Source organism: Xiphophorus couchianus, chromosome 12 (genome assembly GCF_001444195.1).
Source record: "Xiphophorus couchianus chromosome 12, X_couchianus-1.0, whole genome shotgun sequence".
Classification (NCBI taxonomy): Eukaryota; Metazoa; Chordata; class Actinopteri; order Cyprinodontiformes; family Poeciliidae; genus Xiphophorus; species Xiphophorus couchianus.
The window spans coordinates 29,418,637-29,444,104 of NC_040239.1; the positions used below are offsets into that span (position 1 = coordinate 29,418,637).

The following is a 25,468-nucleotide window of genomic DNA, read 5'->3' on the forward strand; positions in this document are numbered from 1 at the left end:
TCAGTTCTTTTGATTTGTAGAAAAGAAAATAGATTAACAACTCTTTACTGTTGTAGTAATAAAAACTGATTTATAGCTGTTCTTAGATCTAAAAGAAGGGATTGCCTTCACAAGAAAGCAAATAAAAGTGGCGCAAAAACTTATTTAAGCTTCATCTCAAGTTAATTATTTACAGTTTATTGAGATTTGAAGCTTAAAATATTTCACAAGAAAATCAGATAATATTTCCCTTGAAAAGCAGATAATTTATGTGAAAGCCAGAGAAGGTTTTATTAAACAAATTCCAACGTGAACCAGAAGATGTTTCTTTTTTTTTTGTCTACATTAAAACCACATTTTTATTGGAATTTATGAGAAAGGAAATGCAAGAAAAGGACAAATGCTTTCAAGAAGTTTGTTGGAAGAAAAAAACCACACCACCACTTTCTGTAGATCTCTATTTAAGAAACAGGTTTCACCGATGTGTTGTTCGATTTCAATATGAATACAACTGTCATGCAAACAAAAGGTATGAAGACAAGGAACATAGATGGGTCAGGGATAAACTTGTGGAAAAGTGGTGTAATTACAGGCAGACCACAGCATGGCTGTCGACAACAAACATACGGAGGAGAGAGAGAGATTCTGGAAAGCAGCGTTGCAAACTGTAGAAGAGCTGCAGAAATCCGCAGCTCAGGCGTGACAATGTGTCGACTTGTAATATGAATTTAGAAGACGGCGTTCTGGTGAAACCTTTTCACCAACAAGATGCAAAGTGTAGCAGGAAACTGACTCAGATGGACCAGATTTTTTAAAGAATGTGTTTTGCAAACATTGTGCCTTATGTAAAACTCATAGGCTCAAATAACGTGAGTAGACTTAATATTTTTTGGATTTTCATCAATATAAACAATAAAAGTATTTGAAAATTATAAAGTTATGGGTTTTTTTCTTTGGAGCAATCAACCATAACTGATGCACGGTACTCCTACCATGCATCAGTTCATACCCGCAGATATATATGACTAACTATCAATGTACTGTAGTTTGCATTAAGAGTATTTTTTTCATGAAAAAGGCACCAAAGCTCCAGCCCAGGGGCCCACATTTATGTAGCTCTGGCTCTGTTTGGATTAAAGCCCAACTGAGAACTTCTTTCAAACTGATGTTCACAGATTTATGCTTGTCTTTTATTTCTACAAAGTAGTGATATAATTGCCACCTGAAAAAAAAAAAAAAAGATTTTATCCACCTGTATAAACAGAGTCCATCCTCATACACATTTATTTCTCAATCTTCCGATTTTTAAGGAGATATATTTTTTTGCCTAGTAATTTAAATTCCTGTAAGTGTAAGTTCTTTGCCTTTTGCTGTACAACTCCGTTGAGTGCTGTTGCTTAAAAATGAAAGAGGACCAAGCACGCAGCCCCGAGCTTTTCCTACAGAGAAACATACAAAGCTCTAGGAGAGTTTATGACTCGGTAAGATCACATTTAGGAAGTACTGGGAAGAACCTGTGAGTGTGACGTCACAGCAGGGGTGGCTCAGGTGTATTTTACGACAATGAGAGAAGTACAGGTGCGGTTTCAAAATAAAAGCATTTTAATTTCGCCGTAATGCGTGGATATCGGCCATAAAACGTTGGCATTCATCCATTAGCCCATTAAATAGTTTGAACACATTAAATAAGCTTATTATTTTAGTGTTTGCTCGTCGAGAAACAAATCGTCGCATATCGCTGCGAGGTTACGTATTTTAATGTGACGGAGGAAGCAAATTGTGATGCGGTTCACTTGACACCGGCGCCGCGGAGGAATTTAGTCAGAAGGAACGAAAAGAAACGTCTACCAGGAAGTTAACTTGAAGAAGGAAACGTAGTTGGAACTTGAACGTATTAAAGTCTTACATTTTTAGACCAGGTCTTAAAAAAGGTCTTAAGTGAACGCAACAAGGTTAAATTAAAAGTTGGACCGCCAATTTACGAGCAAGAGGACCTTTGCTTCCAACAAGATGGACTATGATCCGGTAGGTGATGAGAATAATGGCTGAAGCCTGTTTGTGGCTCAGTGAGTCTTTCCAGCGATGCTGGCCGCCATGCAGGCGGTTTTCTAGAGAAAACAGGTTTTATGGAAGGGAGAGAGGAAAAAACAGGCTCACTCAGAGAACTTATTAACTTTTAAACGTAGAGGAGGAAAGTTCTTGCGACGCCGAGCTAATAACACCACCCAATGGCCAGCTCTCACCAAAAACTGCGTCGTGGAAGGATATTTTTTTTCTACCTTTGTTAAAACTAAAAACTTGGCACTAAAAAAATGTATCCACTTCACATAACCTGTTGCGGTGATAACATTGACTTTTTAAAAATAAATTTTAAATAAATATATTTAATAGTTTTCCCTCATCGAGTGTGTGATTCCAGCTCTATTTAATTCCTCTCTTTGGGACTGTTGAAAACAAACCTTTCACTGTGGCCAAAGGCAGACAGGTACAGTTAGCAAATTAGTTACGTCAGTTATACTTATATCCACTTACCTGTTATTAAGTTTGATAAAGAAAAAATAACGTAATAAACCCACTAAACACGTACGACAGGCTGTTATTTCGATAAAGCTGGTATGTTGGGGTTAGTAATACCTGCTTTACAGAAATGCTGCCAATTTTAAAACATTTGAGTGATTAGTTGCTGTTCTTTCCCATGACTGTTCCTTTTTTATTTTTATTTTTATTTAAAGTGGAAATATTTGCTAATGGTTAAATGTATCTTTCTTGCAAGCCATGCAGAAGAATTTGTTCACCCAGCTGACTGGCAGTAAGCAGCAACAGGTGGGGGAGGGGTTTTCCAGCTTCCATCTAGTCAATAGAGACTAAAGTCACTTATTCAGCTGTGTTTAATTAAAAAGACAAAGCTGTGATGAGTTGAGAATCCGTATATCAAACTTTCTTTGATATTAGTGGCTGAAGTTGCAGATCCCAAAAGACTGAACTTAAAAATACTACAAAATTATTCAGTTTATTTTGTGACGTCTGCAGTAATTCACCTTTCACATTTTAATAATTTACACGGAACAGCTTATGATTTTGATATTTTCTTGTCTGGATCAGCCACAGATCTATGTACAGTAATGACTACAAATAAACTGGGGGAAGAATTAGTTCTCAAACATTATGACATCTCTAAAGCTTCACCTCAATAAATCCAGTTTTTATGAGAGATTTTAAGACGGTAGAGGCAATAGGAGATGGAATATTTTTAGCTGGTATTGTTTTACAATTAAAATAAAGTGTCAGTCTAAAGGTACAGTGTGTTTGGTTGAAAGGAACAGATTAGTATTGTTTTCATTTTTACTCTGAAGTCAAACCTGCAAAGTCCCTACATTGAAACTTAGCAGAAAGTTTAAATTATCATTTGAAAATTCTGAGATCATTCAGCCGCCCTGACCTCAAAACCAAAAATGGCTGCTGTGTGTTTGAGAACCCAGAGGTAGCTGCAGCAACAAACAGTTTGTTTTCATTTCTGGAATGTAAATGAATATATTTTGTACAGTGTTAGTCAGTCTGTCCCTTCAGGCTTCACTGAAAACAACATTGAACAAACTCCACATGTTTTCCTCGTTGCTGGAGTTTGACCAAGTTGCTGCTGATTTCATTTCCAGATTTGACTTTATTGGTAATTTATACACATTGTAGAGAGATTACCCAAAGAAAACATTTCAGTAAAAAAAAGTAAATGCAATTTGACCATGTATTGAATATTTTATTTTTCTTTCCATCGCATCGCCGAACTCTATGAAATTGATTAAAGGATCGTTAAAAGGTTTTAAAGAAATCTCTATTTCTTTAAAATAAAGTTGTTTTTCTATGTATTGTATTGCACAATGTTATGGTGAACTTTTGTGCTTTATGACTTTATATATTTTTTTAGATTTGTAACTTAATATGCTCATTTTAGATGAAAATTGCTTCTTATTTATCATCATTATTCCCTTTTGTTGAAGAAGATTACTAAGTTGTCTGTGTTGCACGTTAATCTATTGTATTCATATTGATTGTACCTTGAGGGAGTACAGATGAAAGTTAGCCTTTATGGCTAACCCTGATCATACTTTGTCCCTTTTTAAATAAATAAATCAACAATCAACAAACCAAATTGTACTTTATACAGTTTAAAGTAAAAACACTTAATGCAAACCAATGAGGAACTGCTTTAGTGTAACTAAGATTTTAAAAAAGCGTTTTTATGTAACAAATGTTTTTCTCTTTACAAAAGAGAAAACCATTTTCATACCCAGTCGCGCATAAAAAGGATTCTTCAGCAATTGGGCTTTTCCAAGTGAAGTTTGTGCGTTTTAAAGCAACCAGACGTTTCTTGGTAGAGTCCAAACTCAATTTACGGTCTAAGTGTGATTAAAGAATCTCAGAGCATGTTCATTATCTCTATACTATTCAAAGCTTGGCACTTATTATATTTGGGTAGTAAAATCAGACAGTTAGGATTTGGAGTTGTGGCTAACACGGACGAAGGAAATCAGTCACTTTGCATTCAGAGCAGCAGTGAAACACACACTGTAGTTTTTGTTTTATTTTTTCCTCCGATATCTTTAGCTTATATACACCAGCTAAATATCATCTGACAGGCTTTTGTATGAGTTACTGAGTTCAACTGGAATACCAAGGCCACTTCCCATGAATCAGACACATGCCCCTCCTTCTGTTAGCAGAGGTAGCTGTCTGCCATGCAGTGTGCCTTGAAGGAGTCATTGGTGTGAAGAGATCAGGAAAGGACCGAGCCAGGTTTGTGTGGCAGGCGAATGAAACGTAAGGTTGGATGTCACTCCTTCCTCAGTGGACGTGGAATTTAGCAAAAAATAAAAGCAATACCATTCAGTTAAGCATTAATTAATGAAGCTATTAAAAATCTATAAAACGTGTAACTAGGATGAGAATAGCATGAAGACAGAGGATAGCATCAGACAGACAATGGATGACGCAGGAGAAACCTGCTCTGTTTCCTAGATACGGCTTTGTTTAGAGGCTGTTGCCGTCTTCTGGGATAAGGAGGTCTGTGTGTGCGGACACACACCTGCTGCCATTTCTGCTTTGAATTCACACCCACAGCATTGAAAGATGAGTTTACTTTCCACTGTATCAAACAAACCCAGGAAAAAATAATCTGGCATTCAGCATGCCAGAGTTTTGATCAGTGACCTGAAAATGGCAACACGATACAAATCAGTAGGTTATATTTAATGGATGGCAAACCTTCGGTAGGTGTGAATGTTTTCTAAAGGTCTGTTTGAATATTTATGATGAGTTTAAAGTTTGAAGGAATGTTTACCCCGTCACGCATGACAGCGATTCTTCAGCAATTGGGCTTTTCCAAGTAAAGTTGGTCAGTTTTAAAACAACCAGACGTTTCTTGGTAGCTTCCAAACTCAAATGTATATTTTTCTTAAAAACAAAGTTCAATTCAATAATATGGCAAATAGCTGAAAAAATATTAATGTTAAGGGAAAGCTAAAATATTGAGGATAAACAAGCGAGTTTTCTCACGTAATGGTGTTTCATGGATCAATCAAACTATTGGATGGGGATTCTAGTTAAGGACAAATTGAAGCTTTTTTTTTATATCTCAAGTGGTTTTGTCCAAAATGATGCCTTTTTAAAACTATTTATTTTAGTTCTGACAGCAAGATACAGTAGGTATCTGTTACCTACAGTGGTGTATTAGGAACATTATATATATATATATATATTTTTTTTTTTTTTAAGAGGAGTAAATTTCTGCCATAAAAACTTGCAAGAAAACATCTTTGACTTGAAACTCATAAATGTTCAAGTTTTGTTCTAGAAATTTTCTGAGATTAATCTCAAAATTGGAGGGATTGTTTTCTAGCAAATTTTGAACTTTTCAAAATTGGTGGATATTTACTCTTTGTTTTACACTGTTGTACCAGCATAAAGTTGCTAAATTAGACCTGAAGACTTTTCTCCAGCTGCACTGAGTACCTCGGTTACTGCTGCACACTGCTGGTCACCTGACTGAAATTAGGCTTCTTGTTTTCTCTGTTGCCTTGTAGAAAGATGAATTCAGTGATTCAGAAACATCTTCAGTCATGACAAACAAAGGTAGCACAGCTTTGTATTCCTACTAAATATGATATTTTGAAAACTACGCCCGGTCCCTGTAATAATCAGTACTGTATTATTTTAGTAGCAGTAGGAATAATTTAGATTAATATCAAACAGCTGGCTCACAATACCAGTTTTTGTTTTTAGTATCAGTAAATCTTCTTAAACTATATTGGATTTAGTTGAGATGATCGTACCATGAGACTACAGCTCAACCTTGGGTTTCTGCTGCCAGAAGTGTCTTACATGGATGAATCTGAATAGATAATATTACCACTGTCTACTACAGCTACATACCATGCAGCTCAGACGCTCCTGGTCATTTCCTACATAGTTGAGGAAATTAAAAAGAAATCTCCCATGGACAGTTGGGTGGAGGTTATACCTTTAGAAACCTAGCTAGGCTGTATAATGTAGGGCTTTTGACACAACTCACCTTTATTGACGGTTGACAATTTGAGGAACTATTTTTTTGTTCTTTGGTTTTTTTTAGCGGTTATGTGTTTGCACCATGAGCAGCTCTACAGATTACCCCATCTGTTAAACCAGCCAACGGATGTTGAGATGTTTTGTCACCTGCTGTTGAGTTCAGTCTTCTCTATAAAATGAACATAGTTTTTCTGCTGACGCTGAAAGATTTAATTACCATTGTTTGATTAATGTTCTGTGACTGTGTTGATGTCACAACCTTTTCTATGCCTTTAAACAGAGAGACATCTATGAAATGTGTAAATCTACTTACTCACATTTTAACTAATCTCTATGCATAATACATAGATCTTACTCTGTATTATGGTGAGCACATTGTGAGTTTTGCAATCGAGTTATTTAAGCTCTAAAAGTTTCTTCCTTGTACTTTGCTGCATGTCTGCCTGAATTTGGGTGGTACTTAGATTATTATTATTTTTTTTAACCAGACACTTAATGTAAAACTTAAGATTTGTAGACTGTGAAGATAAGTTTATCCTGCATGAACAAAGCCTTGTACTTATTCTGTAATACATGATTTATTTTCAGTCGTATCAGCTTTAAATCTTAGTCCACAGATGCCCGTAGGCCTTCAGAAGAGAAATAAGACTCCATACATTTAAATAGTTACTCTGATGTTGCTGCTTGAGTTTCGAACCATCACAATTTCTTGGAAATAGGTGAGAGTAGTTTGACAGCACTTAGGATTTGAGTGCACAAACAATATTATATATTTGACTGCAGCATATTTATTGGGTCTAATTTCTAATACATGTGATTAAAATTCGATAAAATGTTTATTGATGCAGAGGATGTCTAACATCCGCAATTTGTCATTGAAGAATGTCGAGTCCTCATTGACTTGACATGAGGACAAGTCAATGAGGACTCAATGAGGATAACTTGACATCAGTGATAACCTTGATGTCAAGTTATCAAGGTTGTAGTAACCTTGATAACTTGTACAAGTTATCAAGGTTACTACAACCTTGTAAAGTTGATGATAACTGGCGTATTTCAGCTAATTCTGAGTTCTTTGTTCTTTGCCGCCGTAGGAGCGAGGAGGAATCGAGGACGCACCAGAGCCCAAGGACAAGGTCCAGAACCTGAAGGACCAGGTGGATGGAGTGAAGAACATCATGACGCAGAATGTTGACCGGATCCTGGCGCGAGGAGAGAGACTGGACGACCTCATGGGCAAGTCGGAGGATCTACAAGCAGGGGTCAGTGTTACCGTCAGATTTTTATTATTATATATTTTTGCTCTCCTTTTGGTTTATCGGAAACACCGAGTTGCACTGTGTAGGTTTATTGTTGAGCCATGGTCACAGTGGCAGTCATTATGAACAACTCTGAACAAGATGGTTCCGCTGGGGTATGTGGGGGAAAAAGGCAAATAAAATGTTCTTCTTCATTCTTCTGCTGAACGCAACTTTTAATGGAGAGCGTTTCAGTCAGGCACCTTGGAAAGAGAATGAGCTCATTAACCCCACAGCTTGCTACCTCAGGATCAGATGTCTCATCACAGTACGCTTAAACCCATGTCACATTTTAATTTTAGTGTTCATTAAATGTTCACTTCAAGTCTCTGGGAGCGAAACCAATCAGCCGCTACAGACAGGAGTCTGAAGAGTGGAAATGGATTCGATCATCAAAAGTCCACACAAACTCCCTGATTGTAGGTTTTTATAAAAAAAAAAAAAAACATAAAAGGACCCAAATAAAGGAGCCATTTTGATTGGAAAGAACTATGAAAAATATTCCACTAGTTGTGTTTCCATTACAAATGCGCATAAAAATTTGTCTGTATTCCACTAATGTCAAAAAACACAATTTTGCAATCGATGCGTTTCCATTAAATAAGAGATGCAATTAAAATTACACATGAACAGGTTTGTTTACGCAGCGCCATCAGCCGCCAACTCCTCCTTGCCTTCCTTCTTCTCAGTAGTTTGCCCCAGGGGCGACATCCGATTGTTGATCACTTGATTTGTAAAATGCACAAAAAAAAGGGTGCAATTTCGATTAAGCAAATTTATTTTCAAAACATCGATTTGCACAACTATATGGTCAGTGGGAACGCAGCTATTGTCTTTTAATTTTATTAAAAAGCAAACCACTGATGATTGATAAACCAAGAAGGAGGAAAATATGCTTGTCCTAAAGAATTAAAGCTTTTCCTGCCAACGTGTCCTCATCCAGTGACTTTTGTAGGAAAACCTTCTGTGTAATTTGAGCATCTAGTTGATGTCTGAGAATTGTAGCTTGCAGCCGAATGGAGCCTGGGTGACCCTTCTCATGTTCTTCCAATCCCAGGCTCAGAACTTCAAGCAGACTTCTCACAAAGTGGCCCGGTCCTACTGGTGGAAGAACGTCAAGCTGATCGTCGTCATCGTGGTGGTCGTGCTCATCATCGTCCTCATCATCATCCTGCTGGCCACCGGAGTCATTCCCGTCAGCGCGCCTGTGGGTCCTGTAGTCACTCCCACCAAGAAACCGTGAAGGCACACAACGCGTCCAACGAGACACAACAAAGTCGTAAACACCGAATACCGAGTAATATATTGACCCTAGAACATGACTTATTACTACTTCTGGTAAATATTTAAGGTTTCTTAGTTTCTTCAGGTTACTTTCATGCTTTTGTTACATGCACTTTTAATGATAAACTCTTTGAAACAGTTTAAATAAAACCAGATAAGTGAGTTATCTTTCCTTTTCTAACTTTTTTTAAATGCTTTTTTCCCTTTTTTACTGGAAGCACCTCTTGTCTTCTTCTCCATCTGTAGCTAGTTAACAGTTAATCTGAATGATTGTAGATTTTTATTTTTCATGGTTCGTGGTTTATGTTGACTTTTCCAAAGATATGCTTATGAAGTCTAAACCGGGAGAAACTTATCCAACGTGTTACGAGACGCACATTAGATTTTGAATGTTACCACTAACTTCATTAAAGGAGAACCTACGTTTTTACACTCACACAAAAGAAAATGTGCACAACTAAAACCAATGACTGATGTTGGTACGATGAATGTCTTTTTTTTTTTTTTTTTTTTTACATTCAAGCATCTATTGCATAATAAAGGCCTGACGTGTTGAGAACAAGTGGGACGCATCATCCACAGAACTAACATTCAGGCCCACCTCCTTCTCCTGCCCCACCACCTGGTTAGCTTCAGAGGTCAAAATGACTCAAATTATCAACTGTATATACGTCTCACCAATGTGTATATTTACTGTTAACAAGTGTCTTTGCTGAAAATGTCTAATCATTAAAAACAAATGATCTAATTCTTTATTTTATTCAATGGAATCCAGAATGATTCCTGGATATTTCTGTGAAAATAAACTATACTGATTTCTGATTAAATGGCACAGTTCTGTGTTTTGTTTGTTTTCTTGCTGTTTATCAGATGATTGTATAAAGAACCAGAATGTGTTGGAACAAATTCTCTCTGTGTGTATTATAGTTGTCTGTGATTGTGGGATGCAGTAGCCTCTGTTCTCTAAGCCTGTTTATTTTTGACTGATGGCAGACCGCCGCAGAGCAGCTGACCGGTGTAGCTGCTCCGGGGTTTCTGGTGTTCAATGGTTTTACTGTCCGATGAAGTCAATAAATAGTATTTACCTCAGCCTGGTTGTTTGGTACTTGTTTGTTGTTCACCGTCTTGCCTGAAGATGGCGACCTGGTAGCGGCGCCGGTGTTCCTTCCGAGCTAACCTTTCTGGTTCCGCATGCACGCGCACGTGACAGGTGTTATGCTGAGAAACGCGTGCCCTTGTCGCGGGAACGCGCGTCGCTCTAAACTCTCGCGTATTGGTGAGAAAACGGACTGAAATATGACCGAAGAGGCAACTTTTAAAGGTATTTGTAACGTTGTGATGTTTCTTAACCATGTAGCCCTAAAACGGTGGGTTTTATTTCTCAGACGAATTGAAATAAATACGCTTTTGACACCTTTATTGAGACATTACAGTCGGTGTCTGATGAAAATGTTCTTCCCCGCTTTTTCTTTTAACACCATAATAGCTTAACGCAAGAGAAAACAGAGGGCCATTATTTATTTGATATCACCAATAACTGTTCAGTCTATTAATATAAGAGGGGATGCGTTTTAATTTCGGAGCCTGCCAATATCCGCACCCCCTGTCTATTGACCTATTGATATAAAAGCGATAAGGAAAAGCAGGACTGTAGGTAGACTCACTTTTTGAACTCTTAAATCCACTCTCCAGAACTTTTATTTTGGCTGAATAAATATTGGTTTTGTATTCCATTAGTGTGTAAATGATGGCTAAAGTTTACCTTTTAATTACATTAGGCCTTAAAATTTGCTTTCACCGAAGACAAATATATCATATCTGTTTGAGGTTTGCATCTAATTTGCATAAATTAAAGTTAATGAGGGAGAATGTAACTGGTCTTTTGTCCTTTTTTTTTTCTTTTTAGGGAAGTCCTGCTGTGGTCTGAGTGTCCTCTCTTCTACCATCATCTACTGGGGCAACAGCATCAGAGCCATGGATCTAAAAAGGCTCAACAACCTGATGGAAAAAAGGTCTGGGAACTTCTGTAGACCCCATAGTGAACAGATGGATTCTTCATTAAATCAAGAAATTACATGAGAACTCCTGTTGAGACAAATGACTGTGAAAGAGTTCTTGAGAGTTGCATAAATACTGTACTAATCTCGTGTGGGATTAATGCAGTATTTCTTTTATTAAACTGAATTTAAATATCTTATATTCATCCTTCCTAATAACTCGTTATTTTTCCAGGTATTCGTCTGAGTCATAATCCACATATCCAAATGAATGAGGAAAAGGATCATCTAAAAACAAACCTGCTTTCCAGGAAGGTCCAGACACATCAGAGGATCTTTACAGTCATTTCAACAGAAAGCTGAGCCAGAGACAATGACCGCCGTAGTAAGTATTAAACCTTTAGAAGTTTTTAGAACAGCAGAGTTTTTAAAGTTTTTGTTTTATCAATATTTCTCTAGAACAAGGCACCACACTTGTCAGAAAAGCTGTCAATTTTTAATAGGCAGATTCTTTATTGAAGACGAAAATGTTCCCTTAATGTCTCCGTTCATTGATCATTTCTTCAATTGTTATTTTACAAACGTAAATTTAAAATACTAATATTTCTTTTTAAATCCTAAAGAAACTACATGTTGTTGCACTTTTAAGATTGTTTTTTTATTGCTCTAAAGAATTATTTGATGCACTCATTTCTATATTTTTGTCTGTTGTGAGAGCCATCATCTGCAACAGATCTATTTGTCAAGTAAAAACACTGACAATGTGAGCAGATGGTGACGAACATCCACCAACTCAGCATCATTTTCGGCTTTTAAAAAGTGATGGAGGACGCCGAGTTTTTGTTTGTGTTTTAGGATGAATAGAAAATGACATTTGAGCTCAAACAACTGCGATATCCCAACTTTTCGTTCTCGTTCCTTTGGGTGTGACTTTTTTCCCCCCAACAGGAAACAGATTTTACAGTAAAATGTTCTTCATGTGGGGAAAAAACCTCCCTGACTGCATAGATTAAGTCTGGCAGGAGTGCCTGCCGCCACCAACTCTGATCGATAACACTTAATGTTATTAGGATATATGAAGTCTATGGCGGTTCAACGCTAAAATGAACTGAATGGTAAAACTGGACACTTTGCTTTTTGTTTGAAATATTTATTGTTGTTAGCATCGTTTCTTATTTTTGAGTTTGTCTCTCAGCCACGATAAGCGATTTGGACAAATTTAACACCCTCAGATTAAAAGGCTTTTTTTCTGATCAAGTAGAAAAGTAACCTCGCTCTGCTCTAATCCGTTAGAGATGGTGAAAAATCTTGTTTTAGGATGAGTTGGTAACTCTTCATTACTGTGAGATTTTTTTTCTCTCTCTAATGGGTGGTTTCTTTCAAATCAAACACTTCGTTCAAGAAGGCAGATTTTTTTTAGTAATGTCAAACTTGACATCTCCTAATAATACACACACACACACAGAGAGAAAACATTCAAGTTTTCACTCAGCTTCTCAGAAGTTACTGCATATTATCTGTATTTCTTTAAAACTCCTGCTTTCCTTGTGGTCAAACTGAAGCTCAGTGCTGCCTCCAAGTGGCTGACTAATATAAAATATATCCCTCTCTTGACATCTACAGAGCCACAGCGTTCAGAGGCTGCCAGGTGATTTCACTGCAGATTTGTTTTCTCCTCCTTCAAGCGAGAGCTTTCCACCTCCAAAACAGCTGCTGCTGAGAGGGAATAAGCATAAAAGTGGAAAAAAAGCTGCTGTTATTTTAGGCACATGGTGTCATTTGGCATAAAGATCCAATGTTTTACAGTGTGCTCTACTTTTTCTCTTACCACTGAGACTCATTTGAGACTCAATATCGGATCAATTAACAACTGTTGTAATGAGCGCTGGAGCAGCAACGCTTGTAAAACACGGGGCAGAAACATTGTTTTCAGTGCACAGCCTGGTAAATCCAGGCGTTAACACATCAGATACGTTAGCATTCACACTTATATATGTAGGTAGGTCAGGCTGCAGCACATATGTGGCACAGCTAGACAATTTACTTTAATGCTCCTGAAATGTTAGCCTGATTGTTGCCTTCTCACACTGTTCAGGTCGATTTAAATCTCTCTTCGTCTGGGCTTTCTCCCATTCACTTTGATACCCCTCTAGATTTTCAGCCGGGCCAATCACAGAACTGGAGAAATTGTGAACAATGACGTCAGTTTTCTGTGCTGTTTTAGAATTGTATTCTAGCAATGGCAGCGGAGGAAGTAAACAAAGCCGCTCAGTCCGCGTTGGCCACTCTTCCAAATATTAAATTATCGTTTGGCACGGCTCTTCTCTCTTCAGAGTGGAGGATGGTTGTTGACAGTGCAGGCAATTTTCAGTAAGCTTCACAGCGTCGAACTGGCACATTACATGCGTCAACATTAGCAATTGGGTAAAATGTCAAACCTGGCCTCCAGGAAGTAATCGTTTCTATACAGTCAAGAGCCAAGACTCTATAACCCGTAGAATAGGGAACTGGTTTTTAGCATTATGCAATCTCATACTGCATTTATAAAGATTTACCTACCTCAGCATGTCAAATGCTTGAAGAGGATCCAGATTACGGCAACCTGAACACTGACCTTACATTCCCAGATAGGTAGTAGATACTCTGAATATACAAAGAAATACATTTTACCAAATTTGGAACAATTTCTCTAACTTCTATGACTTCTCCTCCAAACTTGTGAAAGTTGTAATATTTTTTGTTTTGGGATTCTTTAGTTGTTGTTGTTGTTTGTTTATTTTTTTAAGGCTCCCTGGTTCTTTATATAAACATTTCTTTTGACATTGCTTTTTGTCACACTTAGCTACTTCAGGGCATCCAATGAAATTTAATATAACCCCCCCGTCCCCCTGCCAAAAAAAGGAGTTTACCTTTGAGCTGACGATAAGGGTAAAAAAAATAATTGTAATTTTAACTGTGTGTTATATAATTATGTAACTACTCCCAATGAAAGGTAAATAAATGTGCTTCTATAGATGATGGCATGAAAACAGGAAATCAAGTTTTTTAAGACTGTCACTGCATGCGGTAATTTGACGTTGTCATAATAATAATAATAATAATGATTTCCACAAACGTAGTTTCAGCCCTCTGCTGTCTCTCTGTCCACCATCACAGGAGATGGAAGGAAAAGGTGACGGACAGCAGATGAAAGACAAGACCAGTGACCTGTCCAGGCAGATCGATGAAGTGAAGGAGATCATGAAGAAAAATTTGGAAGACCTCCTCCGCCGAGAAGAAAATCTGAATAACCTCATGGAAGTGTCTGAGTATCTGAAAGACAGGGTCAGTGTCTTCAGTCACACGTAGATCTTCCTAAAACCGAACGGAATATTTGGGACTCTTTCTTTCATAAGAACATTTAAAAAGAAAAAAAAAAGAAAAAATCTGCGATCGCAGTGAAAGTCAACAGCCAAGCCAGTTTAGCAAGATGCATTCGAGGAGCTAAAAATAATAAATGACGTTTTGGCCTTTTTCATCTGCTCCACCAAACTTTTAATTAGGTGCTTTTCAGTCGGGCATTATCGCAGCTCGCAAAGAGAATGAGCTCATTAACCCGACAGCTCTCCGTCGTCTGATCAGATGCTCCTCTGTGCGGTCGGGGTCATGTAGCTGCTAGGCATCACTGATGAACTTCAGTCCTAATCAAGTTAATGGACACCACTCACATTCACATTCATTACCTACAGCTCACATTCTGTTTTACATTCAGAAGTATTACAATTTAATGCCAATATTTATTTATCTAGCACATTTGCAACAGCTCGACCTGCACAAGTTAAATACAAACAAGGATGAGTCAAATACCTAACAGTAGCACAATCAAATATTTAATAAAAAAGGTCTTAAAAAGGCATCAAAGCAATAAGAATAGCTAATCACCTAAAATAAAACTTGAAAACTAATTTCTGTATTTAGCCCTGGCTATCTTTGTGTATTATTTTACCTCTGTAGGATAATTAGCACATTTGTAATTGAATTTTGAATTTGAATTGTTTGATAATGCAAAATATTGAAGTGAGGGGGGCCGGGGCATATAGGGGGGGAAAGTTATGACAGTTCCAAGGGCCTCTGACCGACAGGAGGCCCTCCACAATTTATTTATTTATTTTTTGTTCATAGAAATTAAAAAATATTGGTGCCCTGTCAATTACAAAATTAATCACATTGTGTTTTTGAACCCAGTTTTTCTCCAAGAGAGGAGGGTAGACTGTGAGAGATTATCAACCATTTAGCATAGTTAGCTTAGCTACAGACCACTGTTTGTCTCCTTTTCACTAGCATTTAATGAATTAAAGAAAAACAAATTACCAACATATTGATATATTTAACTTGTACCTTTTACTACACGTAGCAACAGATGAGTCAGTCAGCAGCAGCTCTAACCCACGTCCCTCCTGACCAGCCTCTCCTAAGTGAAATTAAAGCTGCAGTATGTCACTTTTATATAAATGTTTTTTTCACATATTTGTTAAAACTGTCATGTTGTGACAGTATGGTACGAGAGATAATCTGTGAAAAATCTATTTTCTCTGCCTTCTCAAAGTGCTATCTAGAAACAGCCAGTCAGTGGCAGGAGAGTTTTACTGCTGTCAATCACAATCTCATGTGGCTGCTCACCCTTCCTCCCCCTCGCTCTGTGCTATGCTGCAGCTAGCATAGCCTGTTGTGAATGCTCAGTCTAGTTAGCATAGCTACCAATGACGGCAGATAAACCGTTTCCTGTAATGATAAGTTGTTTTTCCACCATTAGTACATTTAGCAGTGAGTGAATGAAGTTGATTGACAGCACTAAGACCCTCCTCCTGGTTCTGATTGGTTATTTTGGTCGTAACGTTGCATTACTTTAGCCAGCAATAGTAATTGAGGAACGAGGTGTAGAAGATTGATTGTTTTCACAGATTATCTGTCTCATAACAAACTGTCACGACGTGGTGGCAAATATGGAGAAAACATATTTTTTATTAAAGTTATATACTGCAGCTTGAATAAAATGCAACAACAGCATTTTTTGAGAAGTCTTGATTGCTTTATATGTATTTTGCACGTTGCTGTCTATTGTTGCTCGTGGGGAGAGACATTTCAGTCATTTTTTCCAATAGAATAAAATTAAGCAACCTACTTGCATACTGTATGTGGACTGTTGGGTGTTAAATTCATGAGCAGTAAATATTGGGCTAGTATCAGTATTGAACCAAAGAAAGCAAGTTGCAAGCCTTTAAAATTGTGACGCTTTTTATGGGTCAAATAGACTCAAAGAATTGTAACAGCAGCTGCGCAGGGGGGGCCCAATCTAATTTTTTGACAGGGGGCCCAAGATGCCCAGCAGCGCCCCTGGGGGAGGGGGGGTAAAAAAGGCAAAAACAGATTAAGAGGTGAAAAGCATCTGCTGTAAACATGCTTGAATTCTAAGGTCCTAGCGCTCTCCACGGATTCCAATGGGACTTTTTTTCCTCTTCTCTGTTTCAAACACACCTTCCTTCACAAAGCACATCCTCATCCTTCCAAGAATCACACGAATCGCTTGTTTTTTGTTTGTTTGTTTTTGTTATTTCCTCTGCTCAGGCTTATAATTTCCGCCGTACAACTGAGAACGTGTCTCGCTCCTACTGGTGGAAGAACGTCAAGCGGATGGCAGCCGTGGTCGTGATCGTCCTCATCGTCGTCGTCGCCATCGTCCTGCTGGCCGTCGGGTTCAATTGAGAATGACCCTGACGGCTCCTGTAGCCACGCCCACCTCCAAGCCCTGAACACACATCAACATAAACATCGTGATGAGACAGCATGAGATTATGGACGCATTATACTGAGTGGCACAGATTTGGACAAATTCTGATGTGTAGTAAACTGTATTTTTCTCACTACATTTATTGTGTAATAAGCAAAAAGGTAAAAAGGAATGATTTGCTGTTTATTTCACAACAAACTAAAATAGAATTGACAAATTAGTTCATAGTATTTATCACTGTATTGTAGTCATGTTGCTATTCAGTCAATTTAAAGCAGGTGGCGTTATGTATTTTCCAGCCATTTTATTACACAATCAAGAAACTGTTATGTTCAGTTGTTTAGAAAACACTGCATAGAAGAGGTGATCAGATCGATCCGAAATATCCATAATCTTGATACTAAGTCGGTATCAGTATCGGATTGATTTGCGATCAAAACTTTAGTTTCAAATTCCTGCTTGAAATTTTTTGTTGTTGTTTCTCAAATCTACCTTTAAAGAAAACATTTTGCTTTGATTTGCTCCGATCTTCTTTTTTTTTTTTTTTTTGCACTTTATTTTAGGGAAAATGTACACGTCTTTTTTTTTCATGTTTCTGTTCATCATGTTAAGAAAGAAATTATTCAAATATTTTGTGGACACCTTTAAACTTTGTCCAAATTTTGTCAATAATTCATATTGTTGTCCCTTCAATAGGGCTTACACCAGCACTACACGCCACCGCAATGATTCAATAATAACTTTACCTAATCACATGCCAGACCATGCAAAGTCTCTGTCTGCGTCGGTGAAGATTCTCTCACATGAGCGTACTGCAGTGTGACAATAATTTGACTAATTCAGCTACTAAGCTAAGTGTTTGACCATTTAGGGGAAACTCATATGAGTTTCAACATGTATGTCATTGTGTCAACATACATGGCAGGATAGGAAATAGTGTGACTGCCTCTCAGTGCTTAAAAGTTTTAATGCATCCTCTTTCTGAAAGCATCTCATTGTGGCAAATGTTAATTTTAAGGGTTATTGGTAAAATGTGGACAGCCAACAACCCCACTATGTTTATTCTATTGTTGTAAGCAACAGTTTCATTATTTAATCTGTACTTTAACTAGGAGGTTAGCCAAAACATCAAGATAACGTTTTGCGTGTAGTAGCGGTTTTGCGCCACCAGAGGGCACTACGTGATGTTAGTTGGAAGTTTGAGAGCGCGCACAGAGAGAGAAGTAAAGAAAAAACACTCCGCTGTGAGAGTTGAATCAATTGTGGTTTCTGAAATTTTTTTTTTTTTTTTTTTTTTTTCGGGACACAGAATTTTTTTTTTTTTTTTCTGGGACACTGAAATTTTTTTTTTTTTTCTTTACATGAAAATTCAGAGATTTTTTTTCTTTTTCTGGGCCATAATTTATTTTTTTTTCAGTGGCCCTAATCCTCTTCCGTACTTCATTACCTCCTCCTGGTGTAGATCAGTTTTCCAGAGTCTTAATTATTCTCTTCAGGTGGTGCAGCAGAGGCTCATCTAAACGTTGCAGGGCAGTGGGACTCCAGGACTGGAGTTTGACACCTGTGCTTTACAGTATGCAGGAGATGAAACCACTTCTTTTTTTTTCATAGAACAAAATTTATTTTGTATCATCTTGCAGCAGAGTCGTTTCTGCTGTTCAGGATCAACTGTTCCTCAGCTCATTTGTTGTTCTCTTTCAGCTGCCAGGAAGCTTTTGCTTTTTATGCTATATTGCAACTTTTACAATAACAACGATGACAAGTCCCAAAATGATGAGTCCTGCCACCACACTTGTTCTTGCTGGATATTTCTTTCTGCTGCTTCAACGTCCTGGTTGTTTTTTCAAAAACTTTACTCTGCGGACAGAAAAACTCATGTTGAAATAGGTTCCATTACTTGGTACTTTTCAATATTTGTTATAAGGATGTCAGTCATCTACAGTTGATTCAGTTGATTTATGAACTAACAATTCATTGATAAGCGGGCATTTTCTTAGAAACTTGAGTTTTCTGTCGTGTCAAGAGGGCTCTCTGTCTTTCCATATCAAAGTTCTCAATTCTTCATATGCTGAATTAAAAACGGTCTGCTTCATTCATGTTAGCTAACAATAGGAAACACCTTTCTCAACATAGCACCATTTTTGCACAATCAATTCATGTAAATAGACATAACTATTACACAGGATTAATCCCATGGCGAATTTACTTCTGACAGAAAAAAGAACTTTCATAAGCGGCCCGAACGACGGTGTTGGCAGCCATGATGGGTTTTCCAGTTTGGACGGCGCCTCCAGCAGCTACCTTCTCCAGCAGATCCTCGGCCTGCTGCTCCAGGTCGTTCAGTTTGCCGGATCGCTCGTCGGCTTTTTCCATGTTGTCCTTCGTGATGTCCTTCACCTGCTCCACCTCCTCCTGCGTCTGCTGCAGGCGGCTCTTCCCGTCCTGCTGGAACACAGAACTAGGTGAGAATTTATTGCCATTTGGAACAGCTTCCAGGTTGGTGCAATATAAAAGCACCAAAGGAAAAAACAGAAAGCGGTGACGATGGGTATTTGTGGCATATCCTGGAGGTTGGTATCCATGGAAACCAACCAGATATGACCAAAATGAAACAAAAATAAACTGCACGTAGTTAATGTCGTCATTCAGATTAGGTTCACCATCCATGGCAACCATTTTTTTCATTGTCGTGTTGACACAGCCTCTATGAAGTGACAGAAAAGCGTGCAATGTGCATAGTTTCGAACTTTACATGTTCACAAAAAAACGACAACAAATAAGACAATAAAATTCGATCAAAATGCCATCACAGGCATTTTGATTGAATGCCTGTGATGGCATTCAATCAGATCAGGAGGATTGATTAATCAGGAGGAGGTGCAGTGGGATTTTACAGCTTTTACAGCCAAAATTAAGGAAATTGGGGATTATTTGTTGGTGCTAAGCTTTAGAGATTTAGACAATTTCAACTGAACTAAACTAAAATCTATAGTTGGAAATATTTCAGTTTGAGTAACCTACAACTTATTGGTCCATGGGTGCTGTTTAAATTGAGTCTGTATTTATGTACGTATGGGGTGAGAGGTGTCCTGTACCTGTCCTGTAACCCTGGACAGGTTGCCAGTCTGTTACAGTACAACACAGAGGTACAGGACAAACATCCATCTACACACACTCACACACCTAAGGACAGTTAGAGAGACCAGTTAACAGTAACATCATATTTTTGGATTGTAGGAGGAAGTCGGTGGATGTGAAATACAAACTCCTGTAGTTTATGATCAGGCACGTAGATGAATACCTCTGCTGTTTGTTGATTTTCCACCAGGTGGAGACAGCAATCAGTTCTCTGACTTGTGAGGAACTCGTTCTTCCTCGTGTCTCTCATTAGCTCTTGTTGACAAATACACATAGAAACACTGTTTTTTATTTTTCTGTGTTTCGTTGACATTTTTAATCCCCCCCCCCCAAAAAATTTTTTTTTAGGGGGGGTCGGGGAGTGGGGGGGGGGGGGGGGGGGGGGTTGTGTAGCTTTTAGAGTTATAAAAAAATTATGTAAAATTTTGCAGCCAAATGGAGTCACTGCAGTTTGAACCCTAAATGTGAAAGAATGCAACAAGGAGAAATAAGTGATTATGAAGAAAATTGGAGTCAGCTGGCGAGGCTGGCTGCCAGAATGCCTGCACGGCTCACACAAACTTTCTCAAGAGGTTGAGTGGAACCGAAAGCTTCTCCAGAACACAGATTTATTGCATTTTAGCTTTAATAATCGACCCAGAGCATTTTGAAGAAACGGGCATACGAGATGTGCTTCTACTCTCATCTTTAGGCATAAATAGAAATGATCAAACTGTTTAAATATTTAGTTGTGTGTTTTTATTTTTTTAGTCTGATCAAACCTCATGCAGCAACATGCTCGCCTCTCCTGTTTGGACTCATCAATATGGCGCCTCGTCGTGCGTGGAAACGGCGAGCGGATTTATGGGAATTTGTTCCCATGACAAAGATGCCTGAAGACTTTTCAGAGCGGCGGCCTCTTGAGTAACAAAAGGCCCGATTGTTCCTGATGGGAAATTGGCCCTCGCTCCCACTGCCAGGCTGAGGGTCGACCAGCAACGAGCGGCAACGAGGACGGAGGAGGGATCGGCATGCTAAACGCAACCTCTGTGTGAGAGCAGCTTTTCCCAGAACAACGCTTCCAGTCTGTTCTGATAGATCTCATAGAGGATTTAAATCAGTAGCTGGCCGCACATTCTGACATGGTTTAAAGTTTAATACAATGAAGTTACTATGGTGGTTTGTGCCAGCAGTTACAGTTTATGATATGGGCTGTTGCCCAGGGCGGCATCTAAAGGGCCAGAGCACCCATGAATTAGAAAATAAAATATATCTTTATCTCATTCTTTTTTTTCTTTTCTTTTTTTGCGCCGTGTAATTAGGGAACTTAATTTTTTTTTATTATTATTATTTACCATTTTTATAAATATATAGCCTCAAGTTAATATGACATTAAAGTATTTTGTACACACCTGTAAACTTTTTACCAAATTCTATATGAGGACTGAGTAAAATAAGTCAATGGAAAAAAAAAACCCACTGAAACACCTTAAAAATGACCTAAATAATAAAAAGTACCAACATTGTCATTGGTAGTGCAATCAGCGATATGGTGCCAAAATATGCAGAGTCGCACGTCTCTGCATATTCAACACATCAACTGGCTGAAGTTTTCAGCAGAGAAAAAGAATCTGATTACAACTTCAGAATCACCAAGTATGAAAACTATTCAAAATCTATCCCAATAAACTGAGGCTGTGATTACTTCTGGATGTGAAAGTCTTTTCGCAAAGGCACAGAGAGAGAATTTCATACCCAAGTAGCTGGATCTTTACAGTAAGACGGCTCTTGATTGGTGGATCGGGACCAAGACATGATGGGAAGGGGAAATCTTGTCACCAAAAAAAAATAGGGAATCTTATTTGAGTAAAATCTTGAGAGTGAAGTTCAAAATCGAGGGCTGTCCTGTGGCTCCAGCGAAACTCTCTGGTCAGTCTGGGGATCGTCTTCCCCCCAAAACCCTGCAAATAAAAGTCTACTTTGGGATCTCTGCTCCCAATCTTCCTTCAGAGAAACTCGAGCTGAATTCTTCTCCGCTCGTCGTTTGATAATTCCAGGGCTGTATGATGACCATCGGTGGACGTGACTTCCTCACTTTGCACCTGGCAAGGTTTTGGGACGATGTTTTGCAACTCCAAGCGCCTTGCTGTGCTGGTAAATACCTTCAAGTCTTTGTTTCTGTTTCAGTTCAGTACTTTTTTTTTTTTTCTTCCCCGATGCCTCGATCTGCCTCCTTTAACGATCCTTACTTCATGCACATATGATATTAATACACACAGAATCACATCACCACCATCTATTATATTGATTACATAAGAATAACACCGCAGCCATAAATCACATTTTTCCATCTGATCATTGCCTGCAATGTGTTTCTTAAAATCAACATGGAGTTGCACGTGATTATTCTTGAAAGGTTTTTCACTTGATTTAAAAAAAAAAAAAATCTTTATTACAAATATTAAACTTCTCCTTATCTCTCCTACTTTTACTTTGGTTTCCTCTGTTTCTGTAGCTTTCTGTTGTCTGTTCCTATAATCGTTCCTGTTCAGCGTTACATGACGTGACATTTGACCAGTAACAAGACAAACCGGTCTCTGATGGGTTTTGTTTTGAGTTATCTACTCAGGGCTGTTGAACCCGGAAGCTTTTGCTTTCACTGAGCAAACAAACTGGGGGGGATTTTGATCTTTTCACAAATTCGACACAAAACAGGAAGTGTCCTCTTTCTATGTGTGAAAGGAAAACGTGTGTTACCCCACTTCCTTTTTCTCAAAAGTATGTTGTCAAAATGTATGTTTTAGAATAGTGGATCATCGTTAATAGCTTTCATGAACACAATTGTGTGCAATATTCCAAAGAAATACAAATGCCATCTCGTCCTGTACAGACCACTGTACAGGACGAGATGAAAAGGAAATATTTTTCCATATCCCGGATGCACCGGGGGGTTTTCCTCGCCTGGCTGCTCTGTTGTGTAAATCTGTAAATCTGCACCTCATCAGGCTGGCTGCATTAAAGAATCTGGTAGATGTTCCTTCTTGACCCGATCTCCTCTGGTCGTGTTAAACATTAGCATCTCCTCTGGTTGTGGTAAACATTAGCATCTCCTCTGGTTGTGGTAAACATTAGCATCTCCTCTGGTCGTGTTAAACATTAGCATCTCCTCTGGTCGTGGGTTCTGTGATTCCCTGCGGTGAGCGTTGGTGTTCCTGGATCCGAGAATCTTTGTGGATCCTCCTCTCAACCCGGATTCCTGGTTTTCCTCCATTCCGAACCTTGACGCGTTCCTCTCCTGTACACGTCCTGGAAAACGGATGATAAACACAACATCCCAACCACCCCCCCTCCCTGGATTAATCAGAACCTCTAAACAGAAAAATAAAAGAAACAAGTAGGATGAGAGTCAAAACATTCAATTCATAAATTATTTTGGGACTTCATTTACTTTTCTCTTCCTCTTTGATTGTTTAATATTAGTGTCAACAGACTAATTACAAATCAGGTAATGTTTCACTTACAAAGAATGTGCATGGTGGTTATGAATATTGTTCTGCAGCTGCACCTAATTGTAAATCATTTGCCTTTTAGAAGGGTCATTTGTGTGAATGATTTTGTTAGTGATGTTGATCTCCCGTTATTTTGTACACATTTATGTGCTTGGCTTATCAAACCGAGAAAAACAATCAATCATCTTCGTCTTGTGTAATATGGACGTTTGGAATGTAATGGTGTTCTGTATATTCAAGCAGAAGCAGCAGCTCTGATGTGGGAAGCGCGTCATGTTTTCTTATTGCTGCTCTTTGAACTGTTGGATTTGTAAGTCCAGCTGAGAGTGATGAAATATAGCAGAGTTGTGTTGTGTGCTCCTAATTAAAAATTAAAAATAAAAAAGTCTCGCTTTTCAAAATGTATACAGACTATTGAGCAAGCACTCGGCATTAAGTTCTATACACAGTGACCGCTCATGCATAGCATTTCATTTTTTTTTATCTCCATGTAAACAAAAAACAGACCATAGAAAAGATTTATATGCAACTCTGTTACATTACTTCCCTGTTGTAACAGAAACAGAATCATAGGTGCACCACGGGGTTAAAACAGACCCAGTGACGGTCCCAGTGGGGCTATCAGATGAATGTTTCTCACTGGGCGGACTTGCAAGTCTCTTATTCACAACATGCATGGCCCGTGTGTGTGTGTGGGGGGGGGCAACACCCTAAAATGACCTAATGGCTCCCAGTTTTGTGCTGCGAGTCTCTGAAGGCTGACTGAGCAAGATAACTTCGGGACGTGTTTGGTGCCGTGAAGACGGGGACGGCGTGCCAGACAATGAGTCGCAGGCCGTCTTGGAGGTTTGGTGCTCCAGCTGCATGAAGGAGATAAAAGAGAAAAAAAAAAAACGCATCCAGCTGCTTCTGCTGATGGAGGCATCGAGGTTTCAGTTCTTTCAGGGGAGTAGTTTCAGGCTGGTGGGGCTTTTCTGACATCACATGTTCAGTGGCTACAGATGTTAACTCATCGAGTGGCTTCGTTATAAGAGCAGCCATCCACACTGAGCAAAAATCTGTTGCAATAGTTTAAAACGTGTTCAGATGTTGTTTTCACTCTGTTTTAGACACGCGTCATGTTCCTTATGTTATTTATTCGGCAGCACTTGTCAGTCACCAGTCACTGGCCTTTAGGGTTTTGGTTGAAAATATGAAATTTTATTAAGTACAAGGTCTCCAGCAGATAAGTAGAATTTTAAAGTGGTGGTATTGTGTGTTTTCCATCCACATAATGCCACAATCAAGTAATTATGTTAACTCCAGTTTTTGTAAAAAAACATTGTACATATCAAATGTGACTTAAAATAAAAAATTTGACTTCGTAATTTAACGCCCTGAAATTGGGCCTGTGTCTCTTTAAGAAGCACCTGCTTCTTAACTCCGCCTTCAGGAAGTCGTCACAACATGGCTCCTCTATTAACCTTTTCTCGGGGTTTCGCTGAGAAGAAGCTCATACATTCAGTCATATGTGAAAGAATCAAGGCAACACTCCAGGAATGTTTTTGATGAGGGAGTAACATTACAACATGATGTAAAGCTCAAAAAAGTCGATTTTACATAATACTGCCCCCTTTAAATGTTATTTGTTTTTAAATAATTATGTATTCAAATTTTTATTTTTTTTACAGAAAAAAAACAGTTATATCCTTTTTCCGCAAGCACGGCAGAATTGTGTGTAGAAAAGCTCACATTGTTGTCCTTGGCAGCGGTGAAAACTTTCCACTCTGCCATATACAGACGGTGGCATCACAAGGTGGAGAATAGCCTTTGGGAGATTCTTCAATCTGAAGGAAAACCCCAAAAAGTAAAAGGTTCCTGGAATATCTTCATAAAACACTTAATAACAATTTAAAAAATCCACTGATCTTTAAATAATAATAAAAAAATGCAGTTTATATTCCTCAAGTTAAATTTCTT

At 38.3% G+C, this 25,468-nt stretch overlaps 4 protein-coding genes across 8 annotated transcripts in view; 3 read left to right on the forward strand and 1 right to left on the reverse strand.

The window, feature by feature from the left end:
- The window catches only part of ncaph (non-SMC condensin I complex, subunit H), a 32,100-nt gene extending 14,725 nt beyond the window's left edge, over positions 1-17,375 (forward strand). Inside the window, exon 19 of the mRNA XM_028033328.1 lies at positions 17,343-17,375. The gene's annotated coding sequence lies outside the window, so the exon portion shown is untranslated. The remainder of the gene's footprint in view (positions 1-17,342) is intronic.
- Positions 1,707-10,208, forward strand: vamp8 (vesicle-associated membrane protein 8 (endobrevin)). The gene is made up of 3 exons (XM_028033336.1): positions 1,707-2,004; positions 7,632-7,799; positions 8,893-10,208. Exons 1-3 carry the CDS (start codon positions 1,990-1,992, stop codon positions 9,076-9,078), a joined length of 369 nt encoding a protein of 122 aa, XP_027889137.1. The 5' UTR covers positions 1,707-1,989; the 3' UTR covers positions 9,079-10,208.
- LOC114154332 (vesicle-associated membrane protein 8-like) lies at positions 11,286-16,871 on the forward strand. The gene is made up of 3 exons (XM_028033337.1): positions 11,286-11,501; positions 14,273-14,440; positions 16,721-16,871. Exons 1-3 carry the CDS (start codon positions 11,490-11,492, stop codon positions 16,856-16,858), a joined length of 318 nt encoding a protein of 105 aa, XP_027889138.1. The 5' UTR covers positions 11,286-11,489; the 3' UTR covers positions 16,859-16,871.
- LOC114154330 (vesicle-associated membrane protein 5-like) lies at positions 16,793-23,856 on the reverse strand. 5 transcript variants are annotated; one of them, XM_028033334.1, is made up of 3 exons: positions 21,756-23,856; positions 19,185-19,325; positions 18,342-18,740 (listed from the first exon to the last, which is right to left on the reverse strand). In XM_028033334.1, the coding sequence occupies exons 1-3, from the start codon at positions 21,813-21,815 to the stop codon at positions 18,606-18,608; spliced, it is 336 nt and encodes a 111-aa protein (XP_027889135.1). In that variant the 5' UTR covers positions 21,816-23,856; the 3' UTR covers positions 18,342-18,605. The 5 variants fall into 5 exon arrangements, with proteins under 5 accessions (XP_027889132.1, XP_027889131.1, XP_027889135.1 ...); XM_028033332.1 differs by having other exon boundaries at positions 19,185-19,328; positions 21,756-23,855; XM_028033335.1 differs by lacking the exon at positions 21,756-23,856 and adding an exon at positions 20,783-21,051 and having other exon boundaries at positions 18,345-18,740; positions 19,185-19,328.
- Between the last annotated feature and the right edge of the window lie 1,612 nt (positions 23,857-25,468).